General features: G+C 41.6%; 1 protein-coding gene across 1 annotated transcript in view; it reads left to right on the forward strand.

The window, feature by feature from the left end:
* LOC102217174 (mitogen-activated protein kinase kinase kinase 21-like) overlaps positions 1-14,543 on the forward strand; it is a 27,228-nt gene continuing 12,685 nt past the window's right edge. The window contains exon 1 of the mRNA XM_005804187.2: positions 1-1,941. Within this exon, the coding sequence (XP_005804244.1) occupies positions 1,149-1,941 (793 nt within the window). The 5' untranslated portion in view covers positions 1-1,148. The remainder of the gene's footprint in view (positions 1,942-14,543) is intronic.

Here is a 14,543-nt window from a genome sequence, read left to right on the forward strand (position 1 = left end):
CAGCAGTTTAAAGTTGTGCTTGAATGTCAACATTGTCAATGGGCATGTGTGTCGGAGTGGATGGGGGTTTTTATGGTTGACTATTCCAATAATTTCCATGAAAGCGCGCTCTCCACAGACATTCCTACAGTGGCTCCTCCTTCCTCCACGCCAACTGCTGCGCTCGTCACGTGTCACCGCGTCCACCAATCAGTGACCAGCAGAGCCAAACCGGAGAGCAGCAGTCCTTAGATCCAGCCAGCCGCTGCTGCGACCCACTCAGCTAAGCGACACCATCGGCGGCGGTGGCCGGGGGAGGGATTTGTTTTGGTTAAAGTTTTTTTTGGGATTGTTGTTTTATCTTTCTGTCCGCGTCTTGATAAGAAGTTTAACTTTTAAGATGTTTTGTGCGCTTTTCGTTTGCTCACCGGTTTTCTCCCCCCACTCGGAGGAGAGACTGTGGATGAAGCGGTTTTAAAAGAGGAGCAACTTTTCCCAAACCAACCAACGGGCTGACCTATGCTAAGCTAACCCGCTAGCCAGGAGTCTGGAATGCAGCCGGAGTTTGTGCTTAAAGTTCACAAAGCAGCGGGCAAACTTTACATTCCGCAACTCGACTGCTACGAGCTATTTACCTGCGGGTTTGGACGGGACACCAGCCCCGGGGAGGCTCTGTGTTTCTCCTCGGGTCGGACGGTGCAGGTGCACCTCTTGCGGCACCTGCGGAAACTTGGTAACTTTGGTCCATCGGTTTAGTTTTCTCACAGGGCATTTTAGTATCACGTCGTTACTTAGTTTGCTTACAAATATTATATAGGCAATTCATGGCGTATTGGTCGCTTTTAATAAGTCTCAGGCGTCAGCCCGTGAAGCGGTGGTGTTTGCTAAGCCGTATTTCGGCTAATCTTAGCGAGCAGCTTCGCTGGGTTGCTCATTGACCATCATACTTCTACCGCAGTGGCGACGTGGATACACGCTTGTAGGCTTCTTCTCTCACAGGACTTTGGGCACGGTTTGAGTTTCCTGGGTGCTGCGGAGGGGGATTCACCACGCTAAAGTGACATAATGAGTATATTTAAAAGTTATATTTTAAAGTTTTAAGGTTTTTTTTTTTTTTTTTTTGGTTCTATAAGCTCTGCACCCTATGGTGCCGCTAGGGCCACCGAGAAATGGATGTCTCGCAGGCCGCTTCCCCAAACGGTGAAGGGCGGCCGGGCGGCGGTGGGGCCGGGGAACATGCCTGGACAGAGTGCCCGACTGTCCGGTCGTGGGCTCACTCTGCCCCGCTGTGTCCCACTCGGTCCCTGTGGACCGCCGCGTACGACTACGAGGCAAGCGGCGAGGACGAGCTCAGCCTCAGGAGAGGGGACGTGGTCGAGGTCCTGTCCAAGGACGCTGCGATCTCCGGGGACGAAGGATGGTGGACGGGCAAGCTGAACCACCGGGTCGGGATTTTCCCTTCTAATTACGTCACTTACCAGCCCGCTATTTACCGTCTTCCCGCAACCAGTGGGTCGGCGGGGGTGTCGGAGCAAGTGCCCAGCTCGCCCACTCAGATTCCCTTCAGTGAACTGGTGCTGGAGGAAATCATTGGCGTGGGTGGGTTTGGCAAAGTCTACCGGGGAACATGGAAAGACCAGGAGGTCGCGGTGAAAGCGGCTCGGCAAGACCCGGATGAGGACATCAATGCCACCGCCGCCAGCGTCAAGCAGGAGGCCAAGCTGTTTTCCATGCTGCAGCATCCCAACATCATCAAACTGGAGGGGGTGTGCATGGAGGAGCCCAACCTGTGCCTGGTGATGGAGTATGCCCGAGGCGGGACGCTGAACCGGGCGCTGACTGGAAGGCGCATCCCACCACACATCCTGGTCAACTGGGCCGTGCAGATCGCACGCGGGATGCTCTATCTGCACGAGGACGCCGTGGTACGCATCATCCATCGGGACCTGAAGTCCAGTAACAGTAAGCAAAGATTGGAGTTTGTGTGTGAGAGTGAGCAATAAAAGTATTCCTACCATTTTGATTTTTTTTAATATGCTTTTGTCAAGTTTCAGCAAAGGCCTTGCAGATTAGGATTTTATTTAGGGGACCAAAACAAGTAGCTTTACTGTGAAGTAAAGGGAAAAGGGAGTATGGTTTTCAAATGAATATACAAATCAGTCAAAATCTAATTTATTATTTAGCAGCATTTCTATTCACACCCATGTACTCAACCCACTCATAATCAATAAATTGCATGTCCTTGTGTTTTTTTTTTGTTTTTTTTGCTCTTATTTTGTGCCTATGTACTTTAAGTAAATGGTCCATCCATGTCTTTTTCATCATAAATATATCCCATAACAATCATAGAATGCAGAAATCTAACATATGTTTTAATTTATTGTCATTTTCTGATCTGATCCCTGTTTGGGTGAGTTGATCACTCTGAAGCATTTCTCTGGTGGGTGTAACTTAAAGCATGGTGGGTATAAGACCTCCTGCGGTTCATGGCATCACTTCATACTTGGAAAAAGTTGAGTGAGATTTTAATAAAACTGTAAAGATAGTGAATGTCACATGGGCAAAATGCCACTGACCTTTGGGTAACTTCACATCAGTGTAAACAAAGCTGCTCTGTTTAGGCTTTTACATCACTGAACAGTATAGTTCAGTTCAGAGGAGCTCCAATGATGCACAGCTCAGGTGGGAGAATTTTATCGGTATGAAACGTGGTGGTGGCAGCATCATGCTGTGGTGATGTTTTTGTTCAGAGGGAACTGTTCAAAAATATCTAAAACGTTTTGAGGCATTTCATAAAAGACTTGCAGATGTAGTTGTAGAGAACAGTGGTTCCACAAAGTGCTGACCCAGGGCTTTGAATAGATATGCACAACACACTCTTTATTTTTATTTGTTAAAAACAACAGAGAAAATATTACCATGCACTTTCCACATGACTATGAGACATACATTGTTGATCTGTAATGTAGAACTCTATTAAAATGCCTAGAATGCATTCACCTTGTAACTTTTCACAATACAAATAAAGACTTCAAGGCTAAAGGCACCTTAGCAAGGCGTCATAATTGATTAAATTGGACATTTGGAAATGTTTAGCTTTAAAACATCTCAACTCACCTAGCGCTTACACCAGTGTCAAATGAAGCTACTGCAACCCCGTAATCCACATGTTTCACCGCAGTACTTGACCAGTCCAGGCCTTTTACTTTGCATAGGCTGAAAATGCAACAAAGTGTAGAGGAGGGGGGATGAAGCCATCGAGAGGATGTGAACTAAGGTGAAGAGTTTGCCCAGCTGGGCCACTTTGCCTGCTCCGAGTCCCCCTTATGCTTCAAAACACACAGATTCACTTTCCCAGCCCCCTCTCCACCTAAAGCTGAAATGTTGTTCAAATAAAGTCTGTGATTTATCAGACACGTGTGCTTAACAGCCACAGGGAGGAAAAAGGTGTCTGTTCATATTTAATAATTTATCTGTACAAACCATTGGCTCCGGCATTGTATGACATTATCAAAACCGCTGTTTTATTGTTTTCTGAAAATAATTTCCAAAATCAGGTTATTTAAGTGAATCAGTAACATTTAATCAAGACTCAGTTTGAAAGAGAAAAAGTGCAAATGATTCACTGGGATGTGCATTTTTAGACTTAATACAGTAAAACTTTTTACAACTGTAAGCATTGGTTACTTATCAGCTTCCTCAGTTTAGTTTTCCACAAAGTGCATAGTTCTTAACAGTTATTGTGGAAAAATTTGCAGCAATATTGCTAATATTTCAGCTTGTCAGATGAGAAGAGATGAAAAGTGTACAACATTATGCATTAACAATAAAAAGATAGGTTTTGTCTATTTCCTGGCCTTTTTCTGCGACTTTTCTTCTACTTGCTTATGATGGAGTATAAGGGCCAGGCTCTGAGTTTTTGATTTGGGTTTTAATTACGAGTAAAGTTGCACGAGAATAAAGTCGTCATTTTATAACTTTTCATCATACTATGCTACATTGCGGGATACTGGTGGTCTTATAAGGTTATAGTTTGCCCTGCTTTAACAAATAAGTAAATACTAAATGTTTTAACACATCAGAAGCAAATTTTCAGCCCCAGGACTTTGAAACGATTGTTTAAACAACTTTTTATCTAATAGAAAGAACCAGACTTGCTGGGTCAGGTTACATATCACTATATGAAGCTTTTTAATATGACGACTTACTTCCGGCAATATTGCGTCTTTACTCTGCCAATATTTAAATTATTCTGCTAATACGACTGGGTTCTCGTAGTATTATGGCTGTATTCTTGTATTTGAAAATAAAAATCTCTTAGCTTGGCCATAAAACTCCATCATACTTGCTTTACTGACCTTTTCTTTAAACTATCAAACTTCTCCATCTCTCCTCTATGACGGTAGATATATTTCAAAACACCTGTGCTTGTACCCTTCACTCCGCTTTTTTGTCCTCTGCTCACAGGGCTGTGTAGCTTCTTCTACTGGCTAAAACAGGCAGCCTGTTGATTAGTTTGAACACTGCTGCCACCTAGTGACTGGAGGCTTGTTTATCAGTCAAGCATGAATAAGGACAATTATAAAGTTCGGCTTCTCGCGCCCCCCCTTGACACTTCGCCCCACTATTTGAGAAGTACTGGTTTAAGGGAACAAAGCCGGTGATTTAGTAAGTAGGAACAGGCTCGATACTGTGAGACTTTCCCTTCCATGACAGGCTCATGTCGCTTGCTTTTGGTTCACAGAGTAGCAGGCCTACTGTTCCAGTTCTGGTAATTGATAAGAGGCCAGCAAACTTTTGTTTCCCAGGACTGAATAATGAATGGAAAGGGACTGGAAGTGGGGAAAAAAAAGGGTTTGAGTCACATAGCCAGAGACACAGGCCACTCGCTTCAGCTCAGGTGTGTTTATGTGTGTAATGTGACCCTAAACACCATTTCTCTCCCTTTTGTGATCGGAGGCTCCCATCAGCCCGGGGCCATGTGGGGAGCAGCTGTGGCGTAGCGATCCCTGTTTATCTCCAGCTGTGGGAGTCGACGTGTGAATGTCGGAACAAAACCTGTGAAATGTACACATACCAGACTGTCCGAGCGCTCTAGGTTAAGACTTTTTTGCTGGATTTGAAAGGGATCGGGTTGCACTAATGCGGAGGATCCTATGACTAACGAGATTTTTGGTGCACTCCTTTATAGTTAAACCATGACAAAAAAAGTCTTTCCACAAATATTTCACTCAACTAAACAATGTTAGATTTATTAGAAGTGCGTGTTACCCACTATGATAAGAAAAATAAGCCTCACAAGTAGGAATAAAACTGATTATGTACATAGCAAGGGTTTATCGATGCACCGATCAGATATATTGGGGCCAATTCCCAACCAATTTGAGCTCTGACTTTCTGATTCCTCATAGAAAACTATAAAAGTATTTGTTTGTTCATACATTGTGTTGAGTGAATTAAAAAAAATACACACACCAGGGTTACAGAATGCTCTCTTTTCATTACTGAAAATGTATAGATGCATTTAAAAATTTCCAAGTTATGGGACATAAGTTTCTAAAAATTAAACCCAGCTTTACTGAACTATGTTTCAAGAAGAAATAAACAGCTGTTTACAGTTTAATAGTAGGGAGCAAAAAGCCTCAAGAATAATTTCTGGCATTATCTTCCTTTAATTGTTTATGAATAGGGAATAAAACACCAGAGACAGATGAGTCCATAACCGTGTTTCCATCCATGGTTTTTTTTTTTTAATGCACATTTTGTAGTATTGCATCAGAAAAAGTTTATGAAAATGGCTAAATTGGAAATACTTTCTCAATTTTTTTCTCATTCATTTGAGGTGCTTTTCCTGGTGAAAGTCAATGAGCTAAATGGGATCTGGAAACACATTTGAGGAATAAGTTTTGATGGTCGTAATATTTACCTCACGTGACTGATCAGCTGTCTCCTCTGTCTGTGTTTTTATTTTTTTTCTCTGGACAGCATGTAATGTCGCCAATAGCAGTTGACAGCACAATTTCAACTCTCCTGATAGCAGTGCGTTCCTAGAAACTTCTCTCCATTTTGCTAAGATGTGGGGTCCGTGTTAGTGTGCAACCTCTACTTCCTGTTTATTACAGCCATACATCTGACAAAATTACGCCTTGCGGTAAAAATTAACTTTAGCATCTTATTTACTGATTAGCGGGATTATTGCAGCTAGGATTACTTGGTTGGTGGATCCAAACCCTACCGGTGAGAGTTCCAAAGGATTGAGAAGATGGATCTGGTATCATCAAGGGATTAAAACAAATTAACTTCCTGTTATCCGATGACTACTGTAGCACTCTCTTATTTTCCTGTGTCAAAAACCTTGATGACGCTGAAAGTAAAGTGGTCTTCACTTATTAACTTCCACACCAATGAGTGGTGTTGCTATGGCTACCTCGTGGCAGTATGGCGTATTTACTTACAGCTTGCCTTTTTTTATAACAAATATTTAGTTGCTGTGCAACCAATTGGCTAATTTTTAGCAGGATCGGTAGTTTGTAGAATTGCCTCGGAATATTTTTACCTTTGGTCATCTCGATGTCAAAGAGGCCAAGTCCAGATGTTGTATTAGTTTAGATAAAGATTTCTGGTTTAAATATAAACCAGATGGAGCAGAAGGATTTAACGGTTGAGGTTGTGTAGACTGTTGCTGCTAATCGGATGTTTGGTTGACATACGCAAACAAACTTCCCCCAAACAGGCGGAGTGCGGCAAACACAAATCACTATGTTTGCCATGTCACCTCTCTGTGAAACGGTGGAAACCTAAGCTCCAAAAGGGAGCACTTAATATAGAAATCATGGAAGATCCTTCACAATCTTCTTTATTCTCAAACTTCACAAGTAAAAAAAACCTGATGTGTCCATAGAATTTATAACATGTCCGTTTGAAACAGTTTTTCCCACACAGTTTAGAGAACGATGGAGCCTGAATCCTGTCCCACAGCAGAGTGGAGACCTTCACACAGAAGATTGTTTCAGGGTCAGAAGTCTGGAGATAGTGTAGCCAATACTGAGTGCTATCTAGAGTCGGTGAACGAAGCTGTGTGTGTGTTTGGTCAGAAGCAGGACAGTTGGTTCACAAAAGCCTCTTTATGACACACAAGCACTCCAGTGGCACCCTGCAGTGTGTTGAGTTGTTTTCCCAGTAAAGCAACAACAACAAAATCTATAATAATGAAGCTCAGAAGAGATGTTGCATCTGCTGCTACAGGCTTGTCTGTTTGTTTTGGCTTTAAGTAACTAAAAAGATAATAGAAAAGAGATTAATCTCTGTGCAGGGTTAGGGTTACTACAATAAGAGTTCAACTTCTGCTCAAATCACATTGCATTATTTATGTTTTGCTTGCACTATAAACATTGATATGGCCTGGTGTGTACACATACAGATGTAGAAGAACAAAGCTTGAAAAACTTTGCTTCGACTCACTTTGCCCATCATTTATCAACTCTGGATGCACGCACGCTCCACGCAGACAAACACGCAGCTGTTTGATCAATGATTAGCCTGTAAAGTAATATGTTGGAAGTCAGCAAGATTTGTCCAATCTCCATTGTGTTTTTCAACCTAATCTGTAAAATCCCAGCCTGCAGGGAGGAATGTTGCTAATGAGGGATAAAAGCTTAACATACGTTTACACAATGGACTGGTCAAGCAGCGGTTGCTAGGCTACTGTGGCCAAAAGAATGGCTAGGACTCGGAGGGTCTCAAAGCCCTCGTTTTGTTTTGTTCTGTTCATATTTAATCTCCCAGAGAGGAGCGCTACTCTTTTATTGCCCCAAACTGAGGGGGTTTCCCGTCTTACTTTATCCCTGCTCGTTTTGTTCGGCCCCAACTTGCTGCTTCATATTTTTTATGTCTAGTTAGGGCAAAGGGGGTTTTTGTTGTTGTTGTTTGTTTTACTTGGAATATTATTAATAGCAACTTAAAAATATCAACCCAGCAAAGTGCTTATGATGCATGTTATGTTTAGCTACATGTACTCTGAGCGTTGCGGTTCAGCACTACTAAAACTAAACATATTGTGCTGATGTTTCTGGAAATCTTTGGACGTCATTCATCTGAACAAATTTTAAAAAGTTGATGGAGATTAGCACTTAATTTGATCCTACTGGGTAAGACCCAAGACAATTACACACATTTTCAAATATCTTGACTGCATCCACATAATTTGTAGAATTGCCAGTTGTACATGTGAAAGTATGCTTTAAAGCAAAGCTCATTCTACTTCGAGTTGTGCTTTTTAGTTTTTTTGAGTTTTTTTTTTCTTTCTTTGATTTAGGGTGTGCAGACTCAACAAAGCAGCATGTGGGCCAAACAGCACACTGAAACTTGGCCCAGAACCAGCACACACAGTCCATATTAACTTTGTAGTCTTGCATCTTGGTTTGAATGACAGTATGCCAGGAATGCGCGGTTGAATGCCACTGAAACTGACGGGAGTTCCGCTTGGAGCGCGTACAGCTGCATACACCCATCAGTCGGAAGCTATTGTTGGGGCTTTATCGTGTTGTCCCGGTACCGCTCTTCCTCTCCCAGTTTCTCACTGAACGCACCGACCTTTCCTTTAGCACAGTGAACGCACCATAAACACCAGAGCTTGGGAATAATTTCCATCCTTTTGTTGATGTGCCTGGTAAACAAAACAAAAAAAAGACATGAGTGAAGAGGAGGTCTGATTCAGAACACTGATGGAGCCCATTTTGGCCTTAAAAGTTAAAATAACCAAAGTGTTTTTGTAAATTCCAAAATCTTTCTTTTTGTCTGTAAAAGCATCCGATTTGGTAATATTAAGCTCAAATACAGGATTCATAAATGTCAGATCTTACATGTCTCTGAAAATAACAGAAGTATTTACTGTAGAGTTCCAGTAAAAACTATAAATGCTCAGCGTTGTATCTGCTTCTGTCGGAACTATCAAGCAAAGTAACTTCTCTCAAACTCTGTGTTTCTGTTTTTTTACCTACAGAAATCTTTCATCAGGACAGAGAGGCCACTAAAACATTTCCCTAAACAACATACACATTTCTATTTACTTAAATTTTCGGTGACTCGGGCCAAAGAAAACATTAGAGCCCCAATAGGTAGTGCAAGGCTACTTTCTCTGGCTTCCCACAATTACCTCTGGTGACACACAGACAGTTACTGCCTGTCCTTTCTCCGGTGGGAGAAAGGGCAGAGGGGAGAGAGGAGGAGTTGAGATGCTTTCACCGTGTGTTTTTATGACCTCTCCCTGACTGCACCTATTGTTGCCGGGCTGGGTGAAAAGGAAAAGGGCCCACTGCTGAGAAGAGCTGCCTTCCACATCAACCAGTCCTCCACATTCCCGTCTGTGGCTTATGAGCACAATGACGGATGCTTTATGTAGCAAAAGGCACCGGCTTGCACACCTTAAACATTTGATGGGTGTAAATAAGCCAAGCTGTAGGGGAACGCCAGTTTTTATAGGCATGACCCAGAGAGGAAGAGGGCACACAAAGAAAAAGTGGCCCAGAGAGAGATGCGACCACGATAGATGGATTTAGCCGACTGTTAGTGCTGATCCTGTTCCCATCAGCCGGATTGCCTGGGGGCTTTCTCATTTCAAGCCGGCCGAGCAGTGACAGAGTTACTTTTTATGCACTGTTGAGGAAAATCTCATCTATCTTTAAATAGGAATTTCATAGAGAAGGCATTGGTAAACAAAGAAGTTTCACGTTTGGATCTGGATCACTTGTTTCCTTATGCAATGTTGCTCAAAAGCAGAAAAGATCTACCCGCTCTGAAGGAGGGGAGCTGCTTTGAATCATCTTTAAAAATTGTTTGAATGTTCCAGAAGTCCAGAAATATGTAGGATATCAGAAAATATCAAATATATTTCCCAGTGTCTCTGCTTAAGCAAAATTGTTTTGACTCTGGGTTAAATATTTTTTTGTTTTGTTTTTCATTTTTCATTGGCTTAAAGGTAAACAATGAGAAATTGTAATGACATTGAAACAGCACTGAAGTGGTTGACCACAACAGTGCCTCTTACCATTGGTTTTTATTTTTAAGCTTTAAGTCAAGATAAGATTTGGCAGTCTATCACAGACACACGCGCACGCACACACACACACACACACACACACACACACACACACACACACACACACACACACACACACACACACACACACACACACACACACTTTTAATTAGAAAGACCAGTTAACCTACATTTTTGGATTGTAGACTAAAGGTGGAGTACCTGGAAAGAACCCACGCATGTTTGGGGAGAACAAGCAAACTCCATGCAGAAAGACTCCATGTTGGGATTCAATCCCAGAGCAATCGTGTTGGTTGGTAACAATAGTAACAGCTGCAGCATCATGCATCCCCAGGTTGCACGTAGATATTTGATTAGCCTGTAAAGTTGCTTTAAAGTGAGGATAGAAAAGTGTATTTTTTAAAATTCTGTTTGGAGCCATTTCCACATGTATCAAGTGTAAACACTGAGTTGACGGCCGTGACCAGCAGCAGCTGATTTGTTTTCTGAAAGGAGCTCGAAACTGACCAGGTGAAATCTCAATATTTGAAAATGGGGTTTTTTTTCCAAAAAAATGTAATGAACATGTTTTGTAAGTTCCCACAGACCTAACCTAACTCCATCAAGAAAGCATAAGACCTGATTTGCTCCCAGCACCTTTTGTCTCTGATCTTCTCTCTGTTCCTCCATGAGATGGAAAAGGAGTAATAAATGGGTGTTGGCTCAGGACGCGGTCTGCCTTGAAGGGATGTGCGTCTTCATTTGCATGAGCTGATGCCCTTCACCACTCTTTTTCTTGTCAGCAGAGTAAGAAAAGGTAGACAGATTAAGCATGAACTTATAGCCCTAGTTACAAGTTTGTTTGAAAAGCAACGTTCTTTGTCTTAGCTTGTAACATGTAAGTTTCTTTGGTAATAAGTTTGTGGCTAATTAACTTTGTATGTGGGTAATGGAGTTTGCTAGTGGTCACTAGTCACCTTTGACGTCTTTTCTAATATGTGACCTCTGTGTGTGTTGGTGCGTAGTTTTGAAAATCGACCCACCAGATCTTTTTAGTTGAGACTCAGATAAAACGAAAGCAGTCACCGGAGCAACTCTGTTACCATGACTACCAAAACCACAAAGCTTGTACATGACGGTGTTCAAGTCTGACAAATTCTTAGGGAATGATCAACAGAGTCTTACATAATGTGGATCTGAAGGACCAAAAGATTGACTCAGCTGTTAGTTGCAAGTGAAACTTCGAGCTTGTAAACACCGAGTAGAGACTTTGACTTGTAAATAAACTGACCAGTTTTCATTGATTGTTGTTGATCTGTTTTTTTTTTCCACTGCTGCTGGTATTTAAAGCAACCAATTTGTTTTTGGAAGATTTTAAGTGATAAATATATTCACAAGCAGATGGTTTTTACAAATAAACATTTGAAAAGTGTGGCATCCATTTGTAATCACAGTCATAATCGCCTTTCACTGAATCTATAGCTGCAAGTGTGAGTCTCTACCAGCTCTGCACATCTAGACACCGTCAATTTGTGCCCATTTTTCAATTCAAAATAGCTGGAGTTCAGTCAGAGTGGGTGGAGTGAATAGCAATTTCCTATCTTTTCTTCTGAAATGGATTTAGATCTGAACTTTGGGCATTTTAACTCATGGAAATCTGTGATCTAAAGTCTTTTATTACTGCTGACACTGAATATTTACTGTCTTAATGAAAGATGAACCCACAAAATCGTTTGCAATCTCTGTTCTTTTAGGATTGTGCTATATTTAGCTCCATCGTAGAACACCTTCCCTTAGCATTCCCACAGCATGATGCAGCTACCACCCTGCCTCACAATGAGGAAAGGAAAATCAGGTTGATATGCGTTCATGTTCCAGCACACACAACCTGTTGCATGCAGGACCTAAAGTTAAATTTTGGTCTCATATGACCTGCTCACCTCCTGTCTCCACCCTACATGCCTGAATACAAATGCATTCTTCGCATTTCAGATTCACTTTGGCCAATAAAACTTTGAAAACAAAGTAAACCCTCCCCTTTCTCTTCACTTACTGAATATTTTTCAAGACACGTTTTAAGTAGAGAGCAAATAAATAAATAAATAAATAAATTCACCAGGAGTTTCTTAGTTTGGTTTAATAATTTGAAACACAACCAAACTAGTAAACTGTTTGATAGCGACTCTCCCGTTTACCAGAAGCTCAACTTTTGTCAGAGTTGACATGTCAAATAAAATGGATTGCAAGTGTGACAGGTTGCTATTTGTAGCGTGACGTCAGCAGGGAGTCATGTGACAGAAGCTTGTTCTTTTATCCAACTTTTCTAGAGGGCTGACACCAAAGTACCAGGGAGCTCCAAAGAAAATATTCAGCGTGACATTTTATACGTCAGTCAGCACAGACAGGTTTATTCTGAGACTACTTTTCCTCAAGGTCGTGTAACCAACCCGTCTTAAGTCATTATTATTGTCCCACGAAGGCCGCTGGGAGAAATCTTTGGCCTCACTGGGAGACGACTTGACAACAGGAAGTTGAAGTGTATCACTGGTGGAGTGAAACCTGTTTGTTTCACAATGGAATTCCCATTGTTGGAGCCGGGGTAGAGGATCCCCTCTTTGCCCCAGGAGAGTAATGGCACCGATGGCCCTGTTCTTTACCGAGCCTGGCACGTCCCGAAATGATGCTAGCGGTTGTTTCGCAGTTATTAAACTATTACTTGATGATGGCAACAGAAATCTTAACCATCACTGCTCACGTTAGACAGCTTACCTGTGCTGTAGACAACAAAGTAGAGCTACTTTCAGAAACAAACCACTCTGTAAGCTTGACATACTGCTTCACATTCATTCATGTCAAGTAAAAAATTTGGGGGGATATGAAACTGTTTTGGTAGCACAGAATTACCCAATCAGACAGTTTGTAGTTCATCTGGGCTTGCTTCACTGTTCAAGGTTCCTGCCCAGTTTTGAAAAGTATATCATTTTATTTAATTGTTTTCTAAGTTTGGATAAGAATGAAAATAAGTTTGTGTTCTCAGATTTACTCGGAATAGCTAAAAGAAAAATGTACATTTCTGAAAAAATAGAAGAATTTATGTTTAAATGGAGATCAAATCAAGTTGGGTTTTTTGCTGTTATTTTTTGACCTATCACAAGTTGAGATTTAGTACAACTCTCTTACCATTTTTGTTTTTGACTTAATAAACCAATCAAACACTATTGTAGTACATTAATAAAAAAAAGATTTGCTACTTTTTTGTCTTTAGATCCTTTCAGGGCTAGAAACTGCTAAGGTTTTCAAACCAGGTTTGGTTTTGATGCCAAAATAAGACTGAAATTCCTCATTTTTCCTATCTGGGGAATTAAAGGTACTGATTTGCAGGCTGATTTAAACTATAGTCAAATCCACGCAAATATAAATACTGCTCTTAAAAAATCAAAACAATGCTGCCATTCTAATGTTTGCAGTTCATTCAGAGTAGTCAGGCGGTGCTTGATTGATTTATTAGAGTGAAAGGGTTTTTTTGTACATCTTCTTGAAGTGTTTACAGGTGATGCAGTTTCTATTGTTTTCCGGGTCTATTAAACAAAGACAAGAGGCAAGTTTGATACTAGTATCGAACATTTGCGACGCTAGTGGCTCATGTTTTTTGCGACAGTAGGCAGACAGGAAAGAGGGCGAGGAGAGGGGGGAGGACATGCGGCAAAGGTCGCTGAGACCAGGAGTCGAATTCGCGACTAAGGCCTCCAAACATGGGGCATGCTAACCCCCTGCGCCACCACACCATGCCCCAGCTTTTTTTTTTTTAACACTAATATCACAGGAAGGAGGGTTGAGAGAGAACAGGAGGACAAGGTAGATGACCTAAGACCAGGAATCCAACTATCCAAGGACGAACACGTCAAGGACGTTGACCTGCTGTGCCAACCGAGCCACCCAGCGCCCCCGATATCGTGGATATTTTTTAACGGAGGCCATTCTGCTTGCTTGTTTGAGTTTTTTGTTTTTTGTTTGTATTTATCCAGCAGTCACGAGGTGTGTTTCTGAGCTCACCATCGATTCTTCGGGGCAGCGGCTGCCCTCTCGTGCTGCCCATTGACATCTGTCAACAGATCTGCTTACTCTTCAATTAAGAAGCAGGACTTGTAATCAGCAGAACAATAAGCTTTTAAGAAGTGCACAAAATCAGGGAGGTAAATTTACTATTGGTGAATATTTTTTTTCTGTGTGTGTCGTGCAGTGATCGAGAGCAGCAAGTTCAAGGTTAGAGAGAAAAAAAACTCATGATGCAGCTACCTTGTTACAAGCTACAAGCATCACAAATATTTCTGTTTGGAAATTGCTACGATGTCACATTTTAACTATTAAAAATTCCAACAATTCACTCCTTGTGACACAACAGCCCAAGACACGCATAGGAAAGTCCATCCACTCTTTGCACGCTTGGAGAAAAAAACAAACACAACTTTGAGGAACTATTTAAAGCACAATGTTTTTCACATTGGCTTTAAAAATAACCCAGAAGTAA

Source organism: Xiphophorus maculatus, chromosome 22 (assembly GCF_002775205.1).
Source record: "Xiphophorus maculatus strain JP 163 A chromosome 22, X_maculatus-5.0-male, whole genome shotgun sequence".
Taxonomy (NCBI): domain Eukaryota; kingdom Metazoa; phylum Chordata; class Actinopteri; order Cyprinodontiformes; family Poeciliidae; genus Xiphophorus; species Xiphophorus maculatus.